The sequence below is a fragment of the Euprymna scolopes genome, chromosome 1, assembly GCF_053919585.1.
Source record: "Euprymna scolopes isolate OS-2025 chromosome 1, ASM5391958v1, whole genome shotgun sequence".
Taxonomy (NCBI): Eukaryota; Metazoa; Mollusca; class Cephalopoda; order Sepiida; family Sepiolidae; genus Euprymna; species Euprymna scolopes.
The window spans coordinates 53522557-53547513 of NC_136482.1; the positions used below are offsets into that span (position 1 = coordinate 53522557).

The 24957-nt window shown below is 34.1% G+C and overlaps 2 protein-coding genes across 5 annotated transcripts in view; one reads left to right on the forward strand and one right to left on the reverse strand.

Annotated features, from left to right (window-relative positions):
* The window catches only part of LOC145296251 (H(+)/Cl(-) exchange transporter 7-like), a 594517-nt gene that overhangs the window by 513872 nt on the left and 55688 nt on the right, over positions 1-24957 (forward strand). For all 3 annotated transcript variants that reach the window (XM_080142486.1, XM_080142534.1, XM_080142525.1), the window contains exons 13-15: positions 1109-1253; positions 3202-3298; positions 9407-9576. In XM_080142486.1, coding sequence (XP_079998612.1) covers positions 1109-1253; positions 3202-3298; positions 9407-9576 — 412 coding nt within the window. The remainder of the gene's footprint in view (positions 1-1108; positions 1254-3201; positions 3299-9406; positions 9577-24957) is intronic.
* Positions 19855-24957, reverse strand: part of LOC145296667 (uncharacterized) — a 109905-nt gene continuing 104802 nt past the window's right edge. Inside the window, exon 2 of one of the 2 annotated variants that reach the window (XM_080142648.1) lies at positions 19855-20783. In XM_080142648.1, coding sequence (XP_079998774.1) covers positions 20271-20783 — 513 coding nt within the window. In that variant the 3' untranslated portion in view covers positions 19855-20270. The remainder of the gene's footprint in view (positions 20784-24957) is intronic. The other variant, XR_013870012.1, reaches the window with a different exon arrangement.

Sequence of the window (24957 nt, forward strand, 5' to 3'; positions counted from 1 at the left end):
AAAGTGGAACATAATAAAGATTAAACATGCAACAAAACGAACTAAACATTTTAACACTAACAAGAGGTGAGGGCAGCCTTGTCCGGTCTTAAAATACATTAAATCTATTTTAATTTATACAGATTCAGGATTGATTATTACAAAACCAATTCTCTATTGAATGTTATATTGTGCCTAATATATAGTATAGATTTCAAAAGATTTACAATAAAAAAAAAATGACTTGGGGGCCATCAGCTAGAATCGAAATCAAAACATTTAGTGCTCCAGCTGCTTTCCCTACAATGCAGATATATACATATAAACACACACACACACACACACACACACACACACACAAACACACACAAATATATGTATATATATATATATTTATTGTGTGTGTGTGTGTGTGTGTAGAGAGAGAGAGAGAGAGAGAGAGAGAGAGAGAGAGAGAGAGAGAGAGAGAGAGAGAGAGAAAGAGAAACGAAACGCAGTGTGTTGAATCCTTTAGATAAATCACAACTTTAAATCTTCGATCTCATTGCATATTTTCTAAACATATGTAGTAAAAGAAATCAAAATTTTGAAACAGCTATATTCATATTCTTCAACAAAGATATGAGTCATTTGTCCTGCAGATGTTTTGTCATGAATGAAGAAGCTTTCCATGTTACGAGTTGTCCAAGTAAGAATGCATAATCTTTTAAACTGGGATTGTTCAGCCGGACTGCATACACTGAATTGGAAACTGAAGCAACCTTCTTCCTGAAAAGTTGTGATGTTTTTTTTTAATTGAGACAACTTTATTTTCGAACACCAAAACATGTGTGCACGATGATATTTAAATTTTACAATTGTGTCATGTGTGCTATAGCAAGGAAAACATAAACAAAACATTTATTATATGCAAAGAATTCACGTGGTGAAATTGAATACTTATGAATAATAGAAGGTAAGTGTATTACAAGTGAATATCATTGCTATTATAGTTGTTTTAAATTGAAAATATTACCAAGTGGAATTATTTATAATTTTTAATTTTACTTTTTTTAATTACTTTTACAAATTTCCAAGCATTACTAATGAATTGCTTTGTTATTTATTTTAAAAATTCATTTTATTCCAGATATATATCGAAAAAATGGATGATGGTTGCCGAAACTGCATTTGTTGCTATGTGTACTGCCCTGGCCGGTTTTCTTCTCATATATTCCTTAGATGACTGTACAACTGCAACCCCTTACGATGACCATCATGCCATCATTGCAAAAGTAAGATCCAATTTTCATGCACCTTTTTCTCTTAGATACGAAACATGAGAATGCGATGGATGGATATTATAGACTAATACATTTAATATTAGTTAACATATTTTTGTACTGATGGTAAATGTTGTAGCTTTGAATGGTTTACTATGTATATAAAGGATGTGAGTTTTCCATTAATCAACGAAAAATCAGTTTTTGGGGCTCAACAGGAAAGAGTGGATTTCTGCCAAGATTGCTTCATTTATTTTTGGCTGGCATCTATTGGTTTCTTCTCCCTTTTGCACTTATCTTCCGGTATTTCTAACCAATTGTAAACCATTAATTGGCATCATAAACGACAGTTGTTTGCTTTCTTGACATCTGCACAATTTAATCTTATGATAATGGTTGGATATGTAATCTGTTACTATGACTTCAAATGACTTTTAATGTTTTCTTATTTTTCTTTCTTATGCACTTATTGTACTGTGCTGAAATAATAACGTTATTATTTAGAAAGCCATTCTTAACATGGGGAGGAGAAGATGTTTTGTAACTATTCTGTACTTTTACCTAACAATTTAACAAAAAAGGATATCGTAAAACTTGAACTTAACTTGAAAATACTTTTAAAAAATAGTGTGGTCAATAAGTGCATAATCATCGAATGTGGATAGGGTAGAGTAGAAGGTAAGGTTTATATGGATTTAGATGTTTCAGTAAAGAAAACTTGCCTGTCCCCTTCCTAGCTATTTTCAAATCTTTTTTCTAAAGCATGAGCAAACAATTAAATATATAATCTGCAGAATAATTGTCAGTTCAGTTTGTGTTTGAATAAATCTGATAGGTAACATGCATGAAATTGTCTGTTTTCCTTTTATCCACTAAATTTCACAATTCTAGTGGTGTTCTTCAGGCTCCTGTTTTGAACCTCTTGTAGAACGTGAGATGAGGGGTTGTTCATAGACCACTTTACACTCTTTTCATTAGTCTTGTGAGTTCTATAAAAGAATTGAGCTGTGTTGGTCATATATTAGCAGGTACATTTATCCAATCGGCAGCCAGTTTGGTGACTCGTGTGATATGTGCTTCTTTAGTCAGTGTCTGGTATAGGATCACTACACATTATATTTTTAATGGATAGTGCAAACATGGATGAAAGATCCTGAATCGACATAAATTTTGGTTGTTTATCTGTGCACGAAACGGTCTGTCAAAATGCATCAAAGATTTATTTTTTATTTAGAAAAAGATGAAAAGAACAAATAAAAACTTGGTCACCACAATATAGCATAATATTCTTTATTTATATATGCTCTGTTGTTAATTGTTAACAATCATCGGGCTTTTACTTTGAACAATTTGGATTATATAATAAGAATACATGCATTAACACATTTTTATGTAATCATATACATATATATATATATATATATATATATATATATATTTAAATAAGGGAGTAGTCACCAACAATGTGTATTTTTTAACATTATTTTATTATTCCGTGTCTTGGTTTTTCATTGACAATTATGTTTGGATCATTGTAATAATGTTTTTAAGTCATTGAAATCGTTTTTACGCGCGTTTCAGACGTTCTGTGAAGCGTCCTCGTCAGAAATTATTTTCAAATGTGTTGGAGATGTAAAAATGGCAATTTTCGTAGTTAATTTGAAGTTTTTCCAAGGGGTGGAGGCTTGTAAGTGTTTATTATTCATTGGCATGCTCAATTTTTATTACTCTTTTATTGTTGGTGTCTACTCCCTTATTTAAATATACATCTTTCTTTCGTTGGAATTTCTTAACCCATTTTATATATATATATATATATATATATATATATATACATCGAAAGTAAATGCGTAGATATGACAGCTGACGCATCTCTTATTGTAACAAGGTGTATTTTACCTTTATTGGTTTGCAACTCTAATATTCTTTCCTTTTGTTTTTCTTTCTTATAAATCTGTAGGTATTTTGTCGAGGAGATCATGAACATAATGCTCTTACTTCATTGTTCCTCAGCACCCCAGAGTCAACATTAAAAGGATTACTGCATGACAAAACAGGTAAACAAAATTCACTTTAATTTAATAATTACTAACTTATTTATGTCTCCATGCAATATCTTCTTAATACCTTTTCATATTTACAAGTTACCCTGGTATCTCGCAAGCGTAAGATTATCATTCTTTTATATATATATATATATATATATATATATATATATATATATATATATATATATATATATATATATACATACATATATATATATATATATATATATATATATATATATATATGCATATATATATATATATATATATATATATATATATATATATATATATTAGTTTGTGGTTGCTATCAACAAATAAATACTATACAAACAGAAAATGCATATTTAGTATGTTTCATTTTCATAATAATAAAACCACTGCAGACATTCCCTTCTGGATCAAAGTATCCTAGGTTTGCAACAACAGATGCCACATAAATTCAATACATCTAGTCTAATAGCCACTATCTTATGTAACTTTCAAACACCATTTTAGATACATTCAGTCTTGATAATGAAATGCTACATAGCATCCTATGAGCAACACCATCACAATCACAATGTCTTTAGAGAAAGGAGTCCCTATTTTTCTCTCTAAATATTTAATCCTACCACTGCTACCAGTTGTTACCGGGACAAATTCTACACGTTCCACAGATTCTGTGATTACACTAACTGTAATTGGCTCATACATACACAAACCTAACATAATCTTTCCAATTTCCGATTCATAAATAATAAAGCCTTCCTTGCCAAAATCCGTTCATTCTAATAGGCTGAGCTTTGAAAATTCCTATATTTCAGAATCCAGTTCTTCGCTTTATAAACGAATGCTTACTAACATCAAAATATAGTGTCACTAAGAGAAATATCATTTCACCTGGCATCAAGTTCATTGAATGCATAGTTTAGCTTCCAAATATTTGTATCTTTAATATTAAAATTTTTAACAAATTTAAAAAATATGGAAGTTTATTTATTAATTATTTTATCTTTTCTATGCAATTTGACATTTCTAGGTTTTCCGATATTATTATAATGAATATTGCGTGTAAAATTGTTGCCGACAAATAGTTTTTATGCAATAATGTGCGCGTGTTGTTTGGCTTATGGCAAAACTATTTGTCAATGACAATTTTACATGTGTTATTTGCTTACAGATTACCTGAAAACCTATACATGTTGTTAAATGAAGGTGAATGTGAAAGGCGGTGAGAAACAACCAATTTAATTTTTTTTGAACCTTGAACATTACTTTTATTAATGCTATATAGAGAATATGACTATATTGAAGATGTTAACTCTGGACTGAATTGAAGATGTTGGCTCTCAATTTATTGCATTTTTTTTATTATGCTAAAAAAACGGAAGTTTATTGAACAAAATAAAATGAACTTATTTTTTGCCAACAATTTTATTTCTGCAACATATTTCTTTTAATAAAATTCTGTAATTTATTTTTCAGAACAAATCATCATAAAAAAGATGTGATTATTTGGAAGCTAAACTCTTCAATATATTTATTTGTTTAGGTCTGCTGCAGTGTTTTTTCGGTTGTTTCTTTTCTTCATGACACAATGTTCCCTCTGGAATAAATGCACTTGGTTCTAATTAATTTTTAGTTCATTCTTTTATTTTCATTATACATTATAGGCGGATGGTAACAACTGCTATCTAATAGGCCACATCACCATACTTTTATTTGACGTGTTAGGTGTAAGCACAGAATAATCACTGTGCATAATCAAATCTCCAAGTTAAGAATGGATTTATAGATATTAACGTTGTTAGTTTGGCACAGTACATTCATTTTGGCCACAGGCGTCAGTGCCTACTATTTTATTGGACAGGCAGTGATTCTACTAACAACCGTAATTTAATTGTTTTTGTTTACAGGTGGGGTGTAGGCATACTTCCATCGGTAAACGCCGGTACACGGGTCCTACTAGTTAAAAAATAATAAGATCTAAATAAATGTGAAAGTTGGACCTCTTTCTCATAATACGGGTAAATTCAAAATGCCCTGTTTCCAGTTAATTGTACAATACATATATCGTCTCTCTATTACTACTTATGCATATGCGATATCAGTTGCAAGGTTAACTTTACTAGTTTACATATTGATTTGAAAACGGGCATTTGGGGGAGGGAATCATCACTTATCAATGCTTGAAGATCACTCGATGATAAGAGTTTATAAATGTAAGGTGGTAGTGTAGTAATCTTAATGGTGCAAATTGGGTAGAGTTAGATTATTTATGGGCACGGCTCAACAAGAACATTTTTTACATTGAATTTGGAGACTGTCATGTTGTATTCGGCCGGGAAGCAGGCCAATTGAACAGTGTTCCACAGACGAGCAGTTCTGGGAAAGAAGTGTATATAGTGGTTGTAGCTAGTTGTGTGCTTTTGTGAAAGTTTTGCAAGGGGAACCATAGATTGGAGTTCAGTCGAGCATTTGCCATGAAAATAATGATAGAGCAGAGACACTCACAGCATCTCTTCTTTGAGAAAGAGGTTGCAGGGAAGAGAAAAGGACATCACCTACTAGGTTTTGAAGTTGGTTTTGAACTCTATCAAAGCTGGATAGAACACGCCGAGTAGCTCCTGCCTAGCTGTGGCAACAGTACTCCATTTTAGAGCATTGCATTGGCAGTGAGATACCTACTGGAGTAGTAGAGTGATCCAACCATTTTTCCAGTAATCTTGCAACAGATTTGATGTATGTGTTCCATTTCAGATTATGCGTAAAGATCAGTCCCAGAAGCTTGTCAAGACATGGAGCATTTGATTAGTTAACTATTATTTGTTATTTTTTTTTAATCATTGCATGACAATATTGTTTTGATTTTAATATAAGTAATAGTTCTGTTAACCAATATTGTTTTATTTCCTGAACAAATACTTTAGCATTTGTGTTCAAATGTCTCTTTCTTTAGCAGGGATCGACTTGATTTTTAACAAGCTGTGATCTATTTCTAAATTGCAAGTAAAAAAAAACAAATTCATTTCTTCTCTCTTTTCCTTTTTTTACATTTAAAAAATAAATAAATTCACAAAGCGTTCATTTTTATTTATCTATATTAAGAAATGAGGAAGATTTTGTTTCTTTTTTATTTAATCACGTTTACCCCAAACACGGCACATCGCCACTTGGATGTAAGGAGCTACTATTTGAAAACTTATTTAGGGGAGATGAACAAGATGCTGGTTTGCATTACATTTCAACTTCTTCATCAGGGAAGCAGGTAACAGGAAGGGAATTCCAAATTATAACTGTCCTAAGGAAGAAACTATTAAAGTAGAAGACTTTCTGGTATTTAGGGACTTCTATAGTGAAGAGGTGTGATTTTGTTGCTAAGTGGGTTTGTCAGGGATATGTATGTTGAAGTGGAACAGGGGCAATGAGTTCATCAGAGCATATTGCATTAAAATGCTTGTAAATCAGGCGTATGGTTAACTTATATAATGTCAATTTTCTTGATTCCATGTAGTGTTTTTTTTTTTGTTTTACTTCTCTAGCAGTTTCTATATGTCCGATTATCACCTGTAGCTCATGTGCATTAGTCTCTGCATAAATAAGCCTTTTCTAGAGTTCTCTTTAATATTTCAGTCATTTTCATTATTATTATCCATTGTATCTTCTCAGACATTCTTCAGATTCCAATTTCTCCTATTCTTTCTTCAAAGTTTTTCGGAATTGTTCCTAATGCTCCTACTGTTATTGATGTTATCTTGACCTTCTTCATCTTCCATATTCCTTTTATTTCTCTAGCTAGCTCTGTGTATTTTTGCATAATTCCCAGTGTACTGCCTTTCCCCACTTCATCATGTCTGTTCTTGGATTCTTTTGCTCCATTCACTTATATAATTTATTGCTTCGTTTCTTTTTTCAAAGAGTCTACATTTGCTGTATTCTTGTTTTGTCAATCTTTGTTTTGATGTGGTTGATTCTTTTCACGTTATCTTGTGCAGCTGTTATTAGGAATTCAGTGTTCCTGTTTGGATTTCCTTTTTGTAGCCATGTCCAAGTGTTTTCGTTTGTCATTCTTATGAATTGCTCTTGTAGCTGTTTCTCTTCCTATTTTTCTTTTCTTGTCTTATCCCTTGTCTGTCTGTTTTATGTTTTGTTCCTTTTTTCTTACTGTGCTAATTATCCTATCAATATTCTACATTATGTATTTTTTAATTCTTTTTTATGTCATTCACACAGTCTTTTATACAAACCAGTTATCTTCTTCCGTCTTTCTTTTTTACATAGAATCGGTCGATATCCTCATTGAGGTGTAGTGCACTGTCCATGGTCCAATCTATAAACGGTCCAGATTATTGGTCCCCCGATTTATTGGAGAGGGACCTTTGTTTTCAGTGGCGTCTGTGCATCCGTTAGTCTAGACTATTGCCAGATAACCGTCGATTAGTTTTTCCTGAAATTTTGCCACAAATTGTATTTCATTAAATAGATGTGCACAGTAAAAAAAATTGTTTTTTTATAAAACTTCCTGTTGTGTCCCCAGGGGCTTAAAAGAGGTCAAAAATGCCCCAAAATGGCCCAAAATGACACATTTTGCCCCATAACTTTTGATCCATCCATTAGATTTTTCTGAAACTTGGCCAAAATGTGGAGCCCATTGTTCTTAATATAAATCCAGTATGGGTGACCCTGGCAAAATTCTCGTCCATGTCTCCAGTGCTAAAAACGCCCCTTTTGTGGCTCTATTTTTATCTTTCTCAACAAAAACTTGATATGTCTGCCTAGCTAGTGTTTTTTCACGGTGGTCAACTCAAATATACAGGTGTTAAGGTCTGAAACTGCACCGTTATCCATTTACACTAGGATTCGATGCCCCAGGGGGCTCAAAAGAGGTAAAAAATGTCCCAAAATAGCACTTTTTGCCCCATAGCATATGATCCATCCATTAGATTTTCCTGAAACTTGGCCAAAATGTGGAGGCCATTGTTCTTAATATAAATTCAGTGTAGGTGACCCTGTCAAAATTCTAGTTCGCATTTCTCTGGGACTTTTAGACCTAAAATAAACATGCCTTTTTGGAGCTCTTTTTTCATATTACTCAAGAACTTGATATGTATATCTATATAGTAGTTTTCCATGGTGCTGAATTCAAATATACATGTTTTAAGGCGTGAAACTGCATCGTTTGTCCATTTTCACTGGAATTCGGCGTTCCCAGGAGCTCAAAAGGGGTCACAAATGCCCCCAAATTGCAAAAAAAATTACACTTTTTACCCCATCCATCCATTAGATTTTTCTGAAACTTGGCGAAAATATGAAGGCAACGTTGGCCCTTCACACTTCTCACATTCATCATTTCTTCACTATTTTTTGTGGCATCATCTCACATGCAGCACAAGAGGGGGACCACGCCTGCACTGCTTGTTTTATTAGTGATACTGCCTATGTGTTCATACCTTTTATTAGGTTTCTAAGAAATTTCTTTGTTCTTATGCAGTATTCTTTAAAAGAAAAATCTGTGCTGATCAATTTTCACTGTACATTCATAATTTTGAAAGTTTGAACACTGATCTTATTGTAAGTATCAATAAATTAAATACGAACGACACATTTTTTTTTTTACTTCTGTTGATTGTATGTTCTGTGACACAAAATAAAATCGGTTCACAAAACCTGAACTCATTGTTATCATTACAAGACTATCTACCGAAGCTTCCACAAAATTAAAAGTTCCCTTTAATTATGTAAACAGTATTTGCGGTTTTCACCATAGCAATCCCTACTCACTTGCTTCCCCAGGAGGGCAGAGTTAGACACGAGGTTAGTATTTTATGTAGGAAATAACCATTTCTCCAAAAGGGGAAGTCTGGATTGAGACAAAAATAGGTACTTATGCAGAAACAACTGTTGAACTGATTGTCGAGGATGTACCCTTGACACGTATCAATACAATAAGTGAACAGATTGTATGCATCTTACTAAAAAGATTATTTTACCTTTTAGCAAAAAGATCAGACATGCTTGCAACTGATGGCGATTTCCTATATTTTGTCTGTAAATAGTTTCCAACTTTTTCTCTCGATTAATATGTGTGTTTTGATTTTTATTTCTTTTTAATTTTATTTTACTATTTCATTGCAGGTTCATACAGCATTACTACCTTATGTATTTTCTTGGTGGTATTTTTCTTACTCTCTGTTTGGACGTACGGCCTAAGTATCTCAAGTGGTGTATTCATTCCTAGCCTTACGATTGGTGCAGTTTGGGGCAGATTGCTTGGCATTGGATGCATGAAACTATTTCCACATTTAGTGAGTCAACTACTTTTTACACTTTCTTTTGTTTGTTTTTTTAATTAAAAAAAAAAAAAAAAAGAACTTATCATATAATATCATATTATAAATGAGCTTTGTTTTATAAATACTAAATATTGGATATTAGAAATAACTTTTTGCTTGTAAGACCATATTAATTTTTATTTGTTAACCAAACTAAAACAAGGCAAACTTGACTTTTAGTAGTATCTAAAAATTTAAGAGTTCTAAACAATCTATTGTATATTTAATGTTCCTGATCAAACTTTAATATAAAAAATGTTAGTGTTAAAAGTCATAAGAAAACACATGTCCTTCTTTAAGCCTATCGCTAACCCTAATTCAGTGGATATACTAAAAAATAAATTAAAAATTAAAAAAATATAGATAAAATAGGTGTGTAATAACGGAGGTGTAATGAGACTATTAAAAATAAATTTATAAACTATGGTACCATTAAAAATAAATTTTGCCCTCATTTTTTTTTTAACATTTGTGGATAATTTGTACAATCGTTTCTTGTTTGCTGAATGAATTTTATAAAATCTACTAAAATGGGATTATAAAGTCTTTGTCATATTAAATTGGTGATCAATTTGTAGCAATATTGCAATTTTATAAACATTTGTCAAGTTCAAACATTCAAAAGGCAAAATAATTTTTCATCAGTAGATTCTAAGATGGTCCATTTCAGATTTCAAAATCCAATTTCAGTGAATTATATTATTTACCTCCATACCTGGATGTTAGACACAAGGCTACGTGCAGTTTTGAGAAGCTAACGCAAAAATGCCTGAGCAGACCCTTTGGCATTCCCAGCTTTTGAAGTTTTGAATAGCCTGTGCACTAAGAGAAGCGCATTCTGCCTTACAAAATACCTCAGCAGTCCCATTGGTATTTTTCAGTAGATGATTAGCAATAAACTAAACCCCTTCTCAGAAAGTAAAGTCTGAAAAGATGAACCTCCCAAGACTGAACAGAACAGTACCTTAGCTTGACAACAACAAAACTACTGGTGCCGTCGAATTGATTTGTATCACAATTCTATGATACAACAGTGCATTATAAACATTCAGAAATCTACATATAAATAATTAATTTGTCACCTCGCTAATCTTTTCTAGATCTGTTCTTTTTTTTCATCTTTCGCCACATCTCTATCTAGATCGTTTTTATTTACCTGATACTGCACAAATATATTAAGATGAAACATTGGTTCCTGTCAGATCACCAAAGTTTACTAACTTTGACCTTTTCGGTACTTGGAGTATTGTTGCCACACCTGGGTTGATGAATCTACCACTAGTCTCTCCCTCTTGGATAGGGTCCAAAAAAGAATCTTCAATCTAATAGGTCCCACTTTGTCAACTAAACCCCATCCCCTGTCCCATTGCTGCAATGTTGCATCCTTGTACCTGTTTTATAAGTATTTTAATGGAATGTGCTCTGATGAACTCATTGCACTTGCGCCCCCTTGACATATATATATCCCTAACAAACCCGATAACAAAAAAAATCACACCTCCTCTATGTTTAGGTCCCTAAATGCCAGGAAGCTTTCTACTCTAATAGTTTTTTCCCTTGAACAGCAAGACTTTGGAATTCCCTTCCTGCTACCAGTTTCCCTGGCTGTATTGATATGTAGAAGTTTAAATATATCATAAACTAACATCTTGTTAATCTTTCCTAGGCACGGTCTCAAATACTAGCTCCTTATGCCCCAGTGGCGATATGCCTTATTATTAAAAAGATATATAAGTACTAGTTACAGTAAGTTTAGGAAGGGCTGTAAAATCTCTTTCTCTAAACTCATAGAAAAGGGGTGAATTCGTCTCTCCTTATACCTATGGATTAAATTGTCAAGTAGATCCTCCAGTATAAGAATCAGTGACATATCTGGTGATGCTTGAGAACAACTATGTTGTTGTATGCTTTAAATACTCAAGCATAAATTCTAGTACTGAGGAATATTATGAGAAAGAGATAGTTTGAGCATGATTCGATGCTCTGCCCCTTTTGGACGCTACTGGTAGGGACGCTATTGTGGAAGAATTACAGCTCCTAAATTAATTCCGATCTTTTTTCTCAACTTATTTCAGTATTGTTTCCTTACTACTTGACTTAAACAATATCAGGTCATAATTCTTTTCTTTGGTATAAACTCATCACTGTGTGATTGTCGGACTGACTTCCTCATCTTGGTTGTTATAGTCACAACGTTTCGGCCGTTTTGCCCTCCGGCCTTCATCAGGTGTTTTGTATCGAACTGGGGAACCGTTTGTTAGGAGTCTCGAACCCAACCCTTTATTATTATTACGGTTGGGTTTGAGACTCCTAACAAACGGTTCCCCAGTTCGATACAAAACACCTGATGAAGGCCGGAGGGCAAAACGGCCGAAACGTTGTGACTATAACAACCAAGATGAAGAAGTCAGTCCGACAATCTCAATCAATGAAAACACCTCATCTCAAAAATACAGACAATTATCATCAATGTGTGTACATTATTCCAGTGCATACCCATCGTCTCTCAAGAGAGAAGGAAAACAACAGAACATTATGATATTCATGATATAAATGTTCTTCAAATTTGCACACTGCAAAAGATAATTTCTATGAGAGTTAATTTTTTTTATCAGAGAAGAAATAGTGTTTAATAAACACTGAAATAAATTAGCTTATTCGTATGACAAATATAAGATCTATATTGGTAAATTTATTGGAAAGTTTTTATTAAATAAAAGATGTTAAGACGATAAATATGAAAACAAGTTCCAAAAACATTTAATCTTTTTGTACTGAAGTTAAAATAATGTTTTTTCATCTTTGCTGCAATTCCTGGAAATTTAGAAGGTAAGTGAAACATTTTGTGTTTTCAGCATGAAAATCAATTATGACAGCAAAGTAAAAAAAATACAAAATTTTATTTTGCTATAAAATTATAAATAAATACTTTATCGGCGAATCTTTAATTTATATTGAAGTGTGTGTATGTGTCCGTGTGTGTGAATTTATTTTATATTTGTCGAATTTCATGCACAAAACAGAATTTCTCTTTCTTTTTTTTCTCTCTCATATATATATATATATATATATATATATATATATGTATATATATATATATATATATATGTATATATATATATATATGTATGTATGTATATATATATATATGTATGTATGTATATATATATATATATATATATATATATATATATATATATATATAATCTTTGTGTATGCACTTGCATGTCACTCATGTTTTGATTGCCACTTTGCTTCATAGCAATTATGTAAAGTTTCAAGTTCAAATTTCAACATCAAGGTAAAAGCATTAAATAAAACCTGTTTTGACAATTTTCTTTATAATAAAAGTACACAATTTATATTCCTTCATGATGCATCCATTAAAATTGCCTGCAAAAAATGCACTAAAAAACAAATTCTTACCTATTTAGGCCTTTCCTTTCCTTTTCACTTTGACATCATTCAATACTTTTATTCTCTTTCTACCTTCAGATTTTGAACATTTTTATGAATATATTCCTTCTTGTGAGGTCTATCTCAAGTTACACGTTAATTAGCCACTAAATCTTACTGAAATGTATTCTTTGTTTCAGCTATGGCTAGTTTTCTACTAAGGTAGGCTATATATGTATATATATATATCTATAGGAAAACATTTGTTGTTAGTGCTGTGAAGTACAGGATTTTGTGAGCCAAAAACTGCTTGTAATATTTAGATGTTTTGGCTTGAACTCTCTTTTATGCCTTATTCCCATCCATAGTGAAGCGGTCTTTGGTGAAGTACTTGTCGAAATGTGCAAAGGCTTTGTGTGTTTTGTTATGTCAAATACGTTGCTTCCTTTGCTCGTCTGATCTAGTTTCAGCAGTTTCCAACCTTTTGTATCTGAGACAGGTAATTCCTTAACGATAGCATCGTAACCATTCCTTTATTGTTATTATGTTGGACGTTTCTTTCCTTCATCTATATTCGTGCATATACCTATGTTTGTGGGTTTATACGTTTTTCAAAGGAATATGAGAAAAGTTCAATATCAAATGTTGCATGAATGTGCTTTATTAATGTTGTTTCATGTTTACCAGGAAATGTCTATAAACTGACAAAAAAAAAAAAAAAAAAACGCAATCTCTTTATAATAAAAATATATGAGCTATAGAAAAATATAGATCTAATTTGATAATGTTCTTATTAAGTCTTCTTCATCTTAGCAAAGAGAATATAACAAATTGTAATAAACACCTGGTAGTATCTTATACATCTAGAAAGCCATCATTCGCCCATGCATGGAGCATTGTTGCCCCATGCTGGTGAATCTGCCACTAGTTTCTCCTTCTTAGAAACGATCCAAAAAAGGATCTCCAATCTAATGGGTCCTGCATTTTTAGCCAATCTTTGTCTCATTGCCATATGAACTGGTAAAATTTTTTCTCAAACTATACAGTATTTGTTAACTAAACCACAGATAAATGAAACTAAAACATTAAAATAAAGAGAACACTTATTAGAATTTAATTTAATTGTATATGAAATCAAATTAATGACAATCAGTTCAAATTTATCCATATTTAACAAGATCTGTCTGCCGATGTTCCCCAGGAAAATTGACAAAAACAAAAATCACAACCTTCATAAGACACTTTTCAGCTAAAATGCTTACTTACTATCCACAATATAATGACTAGCAGTATGTGTTATGATATATATGATATGAAAATAATCATTGAATTAGAAAATAATAAAGAATACTTAATTAATGAGATGTCCTTTTGCTACGAAATGTGAAAATTCCTGGAAAAATACATTGAGAATATTGATGATTACTTAAGACCTGATCATAGCTGATAGAATGAGAGCATGCTACACCTGTGTATTAAGTGAAGTGTTCCAGTCGAAATTCCGTGAAGATTTGATAATATACAACTGAAGAAGGTCGGAGGTTAATGTTATATATTCGTTATCGTTCTGGGTTATCCTTGAGAGGTACCAAATTGAGCTTTCGTTACATTTGAATATGTTATATAGAGTTCTTCATTTAGGGGCACATTTTACGCTTTCTATATAACATAAGAAAGATTCCGTGTGATTGTCTCTAATATAAATGGTTGTGTGTTTGATTATCATAAAGGGAATCGTGTGTGTGACATGTAATTTCTGAACCTACCTCTGTTTCTCGCTGTTGAACCATCTGGCAATTTCTCATCCTGGAGGGAGACTTGATACCTGTTTGACGAAGATTTATCACTCTAAGACGATGAAATGGTTTTATAGTTTTTATTTCACTTTCCCCAGAGGTCCTGCAGCAGGTGTAAAGTGAAATCTGCTTGTGTGGTTCTTCTTCACACACGTCAGCGTTCGTCTCCCCCCTCCCCAGTTAAGAGGGGGAGACCACGGAAAACGTCCGTCTTCTTCAAAGCTCAAATCAAATCTCACAGATCTAGCCAACCACGTCACACATACGTAATTTGGTCAGCTGACCTTTGGTTCTGGTAAACGTGTCTACCTCCACGTTTACTCCCCCCTCTCTCTCTCTCTCTCTCTCTCTCTCTCTCTCTCTCCTTCTCTATTCTCTTATAGAGACACAGAGAGAGAAAACAGAAAGAGTAAGAAAGCCAGAGGGGGGGGGAGAGATGCTCGTTAACATTAAGATGTTGTTTGCATACATGTGATCAGTATATTAGAAAAATTTTGCCCTTCTTGAATATACATTTGTCATTTTAATCTTACTGTCAGTATGTAAACGGTTCAATGATTTTGGGGCATATTTTATTGAAAGCTTATAAAAGTTTCATTCACATAACTTTAGCGTTTACGTATTTATTGAATTAAAAAGTCAATTTTGATTGGCCTATTTTCTGTCACAAATGTTAAAGTTGCACACTTTACTCCATTATTAGCCTGTAGTTCTCGACTCTGACATTAAAATAAGATAGCATTTACATATAGACAAACAATATATTTATTATGAACAATGGAAAAAAACATAAGAGCATGTGTGTGTGTGTGTGTGTGTTTTGTGTGTGTGTACACGTGTAATCAGGCATAGTTTTGAATTGTTCATTAATGGTGTTAGTGAAATTAATTCAATTATTCATTGCAATCCATTAATTTCTATGGTAAAATTAAGTCAGGCTTACTTCGAATATTTGCACATATGTACCAGTGAAAAATTGTTCTTTGTTTGCATATACTTTTTTGGGAGCGATGCAAATCACATGCGTTCATTAATGTGTTGAGGTGAAAAGAGAGAGAGAGAGAGAGAGAGAGAGAGAGAGAAAGAAGAAAGAAATAAGAAATGGAAGCAAAAGGTCAAAAGAAGTGACCTCTCGTGTCAGAATGTCAGGTAAACAGGGCAACATAGTTTGTGTGCTGCATGTGCGTGACTTGCTTTGTGTCTGTATTCGCACCACACACGAACCTGATGTAGCACCAGTAATAGTTTCTATAATACCTCCTCCCAGATTGCCAGAGGCTACAGAGAAAAGTAAATGAAATTATTGTGCAGATGTAGGTGTAGCATGTGAATATGCAAGAAGTTAAGAAGTGTCCAAGTCTGCCTGCATGGAAATATTACACAACAGTTACTGCGCGTAGTGGGCTGGACAGAAGAAGCTGGAGGGTGCAGGCTAAAGTCATTACGCGGTGTGTAAAAAGCAGATGTAATGACAGATTCTAGACTAGACATGACGATTGTATCTGGGTTGAGTGCAATGATGTGTTCTGAGTTAGAAAAACTTGTTGCAGGAAATGCTAAATTATATAAGCTTTCTAAGAAGACTGGTTTAATGCGATCTATCATGATTGAGTCACATTTGCTTTTGCGGTCAATGACAAAGTATTTGTCAGAGTGTTCCAAAACTAGATATGGTTCATCGTAAAGCAGTTTTTGTGCTTTGCGTATCATTTTGATACGGATGAAAACGTACTTACATGAATGAAGATCAGATGTACATCACTCGAGACATTGTGAGTTTCAGACAGTCTAATCTGGAGGTGGTCGTGGTTATGGATCTGCTGACTGTGAAAAATTCCTTGTAAAGGTGAAGGGTGGTTTCAAAAACCATCTCTGCTGGTGTAGCATTCAGGTCTTCTTTAATAATGAACTGAACTCCTAGAAGAATAAGCGGTAAATGTTCGCTCGAGCGATGCGATTCAGGCTGGGCAGATAGGGCAGCTTTGAGTCAATGATGAAAGTGTTTTACTATTCCATTAACAGAAGGGTGATAGGTGGTTGTTGCAATGTGGGAAATTTCGAAAGATTGGCAAAGGTCTCTGAAAGTGTGTGATGTAAACTCGGAATCTTTGTCAGTAGTAACAGTGATGGGTACACCAAAGTTAGAAATCCAGTTCTCTATGAATACATAGACAACAGCTTCTTTGGAAATGTCATGCAAGGAGACTGCTGCTGGCCAATGAGTGAAGCGGTCTATCATAATGAGGATGCTACAATGACCAGTGGAACGTTGCAGGGGGCCAACGATGTCCAAATGGATATGCGAAAGCATAACGTAATATGCGCCCACAGCAAAGATTGAACTCACTATACAAGTTTGTAGTGTAATTCAAATCTTGTCCATAGCTGAATACTTGATGCTTTGTTAGGGATATCAAGGGTATTTTTTATCGTGATGCCATTACTATGTGAAAAACGAGTGTCAGGGACAGGGAAGTTGTCTGAGATAGATTTAGTATGGTGATGTCCTTTTGTAGTTTGACAGGAAATACATTCCTGAGTACATTGGTTTATGTTGACATTCATGTGAGGCCACAAAAAACGAGCTGTGATCAGCCTTACTGTTGCATGCTTCCCAGGGTGGTTAAATCATGGAAATGACGAAAAATTTTCTTCCGTGAAGTAGGAGGTAAGTATGGTCTTGGATATGCAACATAGGTATTGCACCATATCAGCTTGTCTGAAAATGGGATTGGAGTCCTTTTCAGTGGAATAGTTGAAGTCTACATATATTCTGTCAATGACATATCTCATTCCTATTCAGTTGCAATATAATCTATGTCCAGAGGTTTATCAAGACTGTCAAGATTGCAAAAGCGGGAAAGGGTGTCAGCTACAATATTCTTCTTGCCTGGTAAATATTGAATGTCAGCAGAATTGTGTATCACAAAATCGATTTGTCAAAATTCTCTGGGTGTATGTTTACATGAAATGGAAGATGTAAGGGAAGCAATCAGTGGTTTCTGGTCGGTAAAAATAGTAAATTGTCTCCCTTCCAACATAAAACAGAAATGTTTTATTGCTAAGTACATGGCGAGGAGTTCTCGACTGAAAATGCTGTATTTACATTGAGGAGTGTTCAGCTTAACAGAAAAGAAAAACAGTAGTTGTATTTTACCATTTATGACTTGATTGAGTACAGCACCAACAGCTACATCAGAAGCATCTGTTGAAAGAAACAGCTTAGCTGTTGGGTCAGGGTCGATGTATGATAGTTTTGTGAAGTTCACCAGAGCTGTCTTGGATGGATGAAAAGATGTCAGGACTTTGTCCAAGAGAGACAGGGTATTCTTTACCACATGGAGTGCATCAATGAGTTTGGACAAGTGATGTGAACAATTTGGAATGAACTGGCGTCTGTACTTCACAAGTCTGATGTAACGATAAAGTTGACACAAGGATCACCTCCTTGTGTCAACTTTGTACAGGAAAATCTTGAAATGTTTACACTTTTGAAGACAAGGGTGTAAGTCTAGACTTGTCAGTTCTGTGTCTAAGGAAATCAAGGAAATTAACACTGAATTCACACTTCGCAACGTTGATTTTTATCCATAGAATTGTAAACGTTCGAAGACTTCAGTTACATGAGACAAGTGTTCTTCCTGTGAGAGACTTGCAATGAGGATGTCGTCGATGTATACAAAAATGAAGGGTAGTCCAGAAGGAGTTGCATATCACCATCTTAGGAATGTCTTCCTTGGTGACGGGAATTTGGTTATATGCATGGACTAAATCAGTGACTGAAAAAACTGTAGAGCTGGATAAGAATGCAGAAAAAATATGAAACCTTTCTTCCTTTATTTTTTTAATATATATATATTTTTTCTGCATGCATATGGGTGAATACAATATCGCAGATGTTACATAAAAATTGTGACGTAGCTGAACTCCTGAGTAGGGATAATTGTATGTGTGTTACCATCTCGGAAAATTATGAGAAAATGTATATGTATATTTTTGGGTTGTACTCAGTGACAAAAGGATAGCCACCAATTTGTTAGACTCTAATTATTGATGCCAATAATTGTAATGTCTGTTTCGATATTTTAGTTGCAGGTCAGAGGTCAGAGCCAAAAATTGGAGGTCAGCAAGAATTGATGACCTGTACGTTTGGGGTCACTAATCTTGTAGAGGATAAATATGTGTGTCCTCGACTCCAACATTAAAATAAGATAACATAGGACTGATTTACATATATACAAACAATATATTTATTATGAACAATGGAGAAAACATAAGAGCGTGTGTGTGTGTGTGTGTGTGTGTGTGTGTACATGTGTGGTCAGACATAGTTTTGAATTGTTCATTAATGTTGTTGGTGAAATTAATTCAATTGTTCATTGCAGCCCATTAATTTTTATGATGAAATTAAGTCAGGCTTACCTCGAATATTTGCATATATATACTGGCAGAAAATTGTTCTTCGTGTGCATGTATATTTTGGGGAGTGACACGAATCGCGTACATTCATTGTTGTGTCAAGGTGAAAATTGAGAGAGAGAAAGAAGAAACAGAAGCAAAAGGTCAAAAGAAATTGACCTCGATGCTCTATCATGTCAGAATGTCAGATAAACAGGGCAACGTAGTTTATGTGCTGCTCGTGCATGGCTTGTTTCATGTCTGTGTGTTCGTGCCACATGTGAATCTGACTAAACAACAATGACAGTTGCTATAAGCCTTGCTGTCAATGCAAATGATTTTTGCATAAGTGCTGTGTTTTTACAAAATAAACTGATGCCGGAAAAAAAGTAAACAAGGATAAATTCTTTTCCTTTGCCGGTATCATAATTATATAGCATCAGACAAAAATCCCTGTATTTACATTATTAAAAAAAGATACTGGCACAATTCTAAAAGCGGCCTTCAGTGTGATTAAAATACAAGTGAGGATATCAATGGAGATTTTGTATCTGTTTATATTTATCTGAAACTATACTTCAACATCTATTATTAATCTTCTTATATATATATATATATATATATATATATATATATATATATATATATATATATATATATATGAGGAATTTCTTGCCATGTCTGACACAATAATGTTAAAAGTTCAGGTTTAAAAGATGGCTTCCTTTTCTTTTTGCAAAGATTCCGGTCCAACATGCCCCAAAGGTTTTCAACTCAGTTTATATCTGGGGACTGACTTGGCCATGAAAGTTTATTAATCCAATTTTAGCTCTACCAATGTTGTGTCACCCTAGCAGAGTGACAAAGACCTCTGCCTTCTATAAATAAGGAGTTAACTTGGTTCATTTTACCACTTGATAATATTGGTAGGAGTCCTTCATGTAATATTGAAACATATTTAGCAGACTTGATGTTTCATTCGCACTCCACCAGGTCTGAGCGACCATCATTCCAAACTGCACCCCATACCATAACCGAGAACCCCCATGTTTCAACAGTGGCTACAGTCTTTTAAAGTCAAACATTTGCTGAGGGAACCTCCATACCCATACCCTTCCACTGTCGAAAATAACATTGGTTCAAAAGGGCTCTCCACCATCTCACGAGCCCAATTTTTTCTGCATCTGATATTAACAGAACGAAGAAGCAGTTTCCTTGCCACAGCTCTACTATAGTAGCCCAGTTTGTGAAGATATTTGTACTGGGGCTGACACCAGCTTGTGTTGCAATGTCAGAGACTTTGCACCAAGAATTCTCTTCAACATTTGTTTTCACAAGATGCAAGGTCCTTTCAGTGGGTCCAGGGCAATCTGGATGAGGTTTTATGCACTCTTTAACCTCTCTTGTGAATTGTACGATCACTTTATCAACAGTAGAAAGGGGTATTAAAAGATTTCCTGCTATTTTGCGTTGACTAAGACCACCTTCATGTTGACCCATGATTCGTCTTTGCAGGAATTCTGATGTCTGATGCTCCTTCGGTTTGTTGCATGCTTCAATGTTGTTAGATGCAATTTTAATGAGATACATCTGTAAATATAAATAAGCAGATATAGCATGTTAGGAAAAATATTTATCTTAGTGTCTAGAATTTTCTGTCATGTTTGTGTATATTGTAATGATATAGGTGGAGAGGGGAAAACAAACGAAAGAAAAGAGTAATAAATAAATAAATAAATATCTGCGAGTAGTGACCCCCCTTCCCCTTCCCCAAATCAAACGTAGACTCCTACCAAGCACCCCCTCCCTCACACAAGACATCGCTAACAACAAGAATCCTACCAAGCATCCCCCTCCCTCACACACAACAGCGCTAGCAACGAGAATTCCACTATCACCTTTAACACCCTGCCTTTTTCTTCCCCTTCGTTCACCCCTGTCTCTCACTGTGTAAAACCCGATGCGACAGGAAGTAGTAGCAGCAAAAAAGAAAAGAGGAAGCGAGAGGAGGAAAAATCTCTAAGTGGGAGAAACAAAAAAGCCCAGCCTTTCTTTTTGGGGTCGACACCACGAGGGAGCGAATGGAAAAATTCCTTGTGCCACCATACCAAAAAGCAATGGAAGGAACCAGTGACCAGATATGATGGACAAATCATCTCCATACTGTTCCGAGAATAAAATGAAGGACTTTTTTTGCTGTCTAACTCAAATTTCCATGAAAAGAAACTTAATATTCAATCGTCAGAAAAAAGTAAATCGACGTGGAAATGATACCTATGTGGAATGGTGTAAAATGACACCCATTGCGAACAAGTTTTGGGTCGATGAGATAATGTCGACAAAATGGATAAAGCCTACCAAAGGCAATGTATCTGTGTTTACAGACTTTTAAAAATAATTTTAAAAAAATAAATAAAAAGCACGAAAGAGAGAATCTACACTCGCCATGCGACATATTCTATCGGCAGTTAAGTACCCCATTTCTAATACCCCAGCTCCCAAATCCCCTCCGCCTGTTTATCATTTTTTTTTGTTTGATTTCATTATTTTTTGGATTAATTTCTCATTTGCTCGACCTCACCCCAACCCATTGAGGCATTACATTAAATTTCAATCATGTGTTTAATAAAACCCTTATGATATTTTATCCACGTGTTGTCATCCTTGCTTTGCATTTGAATTGTTCAAGGTTAAATGAGTTATTCATGAACCTTAGATAACATGTCATTCTAGGGCGCAAATCTGCACCCGACGCACTTTAGATATTTTTCTTTTATTTTTATTCTGTGTTGCGAGAACGTAGGGTGAAGCGCCATTTTAGAGTCAAAGATTCTAACCAGGGGTGATCATCCCGACTTAGCTTCTCCCAGCCCATAACAATATACTAGCAGAGAGAGTCGATGTTGGCTAGGATTGAATGAAAATCAACAAATATTCCACCCTCTCATACTTTTGTCATCAAAATCGGTGAAATCGCCTACTTTTTAATCAAATCGATTAATTGCCTGGTCTAGTAAGGGACCCCCCCCCCACCGAAGTGTACCGGGAGAAAGCTTCACATGCCTCCCCCCAGTGACCTAGTTCACAATACATTGTAGTCTAGATTGCACTGTAGAGAATCTACTGTAGGTTTTATAAAATTATCTGTAAATAATGGCTTCATTTAAAGTTTAAAATGCAAAAGTCAGGTATCATGGTTCAATTGTGCTCTAAACAAACAAATTCATTTCAAATGCGCCCTTGTCTTATTTAGCAACCAACTATTTTATGAAATTATTTTTACATAATCACTTGAATTAAAATTAAACATATCAAGTATAATGGTTCAAATGTGCTCTGAAAAGAAATATTCATTTCTGTCTTATAAAAGAATTTACAGTTGATTTTACAGGCTGGGCCTTTCTGCTTGTATGGTGATAAAGTTTCTCAAATGTACTTGTGATGTTAGGTTGTATAAAAGTGTTAACTTTAGTTAAAATGTGACTTCCTTCTTTAATCGATTTTTTTTTATTATCAATTTTCGATACTTATCAGACAACTTTCGATACAAAACTTATGTAAGAACACTTCCAGACACATCAAGTACCTTCGTGTAAAATTGAAAAATAAATCAGCCCAGCCATTTCCGAGTCTATAGGGAAGGAACTCACACACACACACACACACACACACACACACACACACACACACACACACACACACACACACACACAGTTTCTTTTATATAATAGTAGATATATAGATAGATATGAGGGGCATTCAAAAAGGAATGCCTCCTATTTTTATTTCATCGAAATAAATCGGAGGAGGTTGCAAATTGCATTGTTATAATGACTGAATATGCATTCATATCTTGAATGTTTCATCTCTCTGTTGTCGATATTGACGGTGTGAGACTCTAAACCAAGAATCCCTGTCATGAACGCATGTCAGAAGCAAAAATGTGTCATTGAATTCCTGAAAAAGTACATTGAGAATGGTGGTGATTATGTAAAAAATAAATTCTGCAGCAGAAAGGGTCATTCATTTTAATAGTACCACTTCAGTCTTCATAGCTCTTCAACTTTTTAAGTTAAAATGTAGGAGGCTTTACTTCTCGAACAACCCTCATGTATATATATATATATATATATATATATATATATATATATATATATATATACAGTGGGGAAAATAAGTCTTGGACACACCCCATTATTCTTTATTTAACACATTTTTTATGCAGCGAATGACACGAAAATTTAACAAGAAATAGTTACTAACTTAACAATAACAAATAACTTTAGAAATTGGAACCTTTTAATGCATAACAAAAATTATATAATAAAAACGAGAATAGCCTGGAAAAAAAGTGTTGGACACATTGTTTTAAATTATATTTTATTATCATTTTTTATAAATAATGCTGGGAATTGTAATTTGTATTTTTATTTTCCGACACTATTATAAGTTTTAGAAGTTTCTTAATTGTTGTAGACCATACTCTAGGTCGTTGGAAAGTATTGAAACACGTTAGTCACCACTAAGCCATCATGCGTGAAGGTTCTCAGGATGAGTAAACGTAAAAACTCTCTCAAGTCGTCCGTGATTAGATTATTGCCGAGCACAAGAATGGAATTGGTTATCGGCGTATATCTGCTCAATTCAAAATCCCTGTAAGCACCATAGGAAACCTTATTAGGAAATGGAAGGTGCATGACTCAACCCTGAACCGTCCGCACACCGGAGCTCCTCGCAAGATATCGGATTGAGCAGTGAGAAAAATTGTATAAAAAGTTCAGCAGCAACCGAGAACCACACGAGGCGAACTTCAGAAAGATTTGGAAGAAGCAGGGATAGTAGTAACGAAACCAATGATTAGTAATATACTCTGATGCAAGAGTGTTAAATCGCGTACACCTCAAAAGACACCATTACTAAAAAATGTCATGTTAATGCTCATCTGGATTTTGCAAGAGACCACTTATTGAAAAAAGGTGATTACTGGAAGAATGTGATCTGGTCCGATGAGACGAAAGTGGAACTTTTCAGCATTAACTCTGTACGTCGAGTATGGAGAAGAGATGGCACAGCGCACGATCCCAAGGACACCCTCCCCACTGTAAAGTTTGGTGGTAGAAATGTCATGCTCTGGGGATGCTTCTCTTCAAATGGTACTGGACCACTTCATATTATAGATGAAAAGATGAATGCAGCCAAATATCGAGAAATTCTTGAAAATAATCTCTTGCCTGCTTCCAATGTGTTAGGTATATAACAAGGATGGATCTTTCAACAAGATAATGATCCCAAATATACTGCTAAAATAACCTCCGATTGGTTCGTACAGAACAAAATAGATGTTCTTAAGTGACCCAGTCAGTCCCCAAACTTAAATCCTATAGAAAATCTATGGAGAGAGCTCAAAATCATGGTCCACCAGCGAGATCCACATAATATTCAGGATTTGAAGAAAGTATGTGTTGAAGAGTGGGCAAAAATCTCACCTGAACGTTGTCACAAATTAGTTTCGTCGTATAGAAAACGTCTCGAAGCTGTAATAGCCAATAAGGGGTTTTCAACTAAATATTAGATAAAATTGTGTTAGTGTGTCCAACACTTTTTTTCCGGCTATTCTCGTTTTTATTATATAATTTTTGTTCTGCATTAAAAGGTTCCAATTTCTAAAGTTATTTGTTATTGTTTAATTAGTAACTACTTCTTGTTAAATTTTCGCGTCATTCGCTGCATAAAAAATGTGTTAAATAAAGAATAATGGGATGTG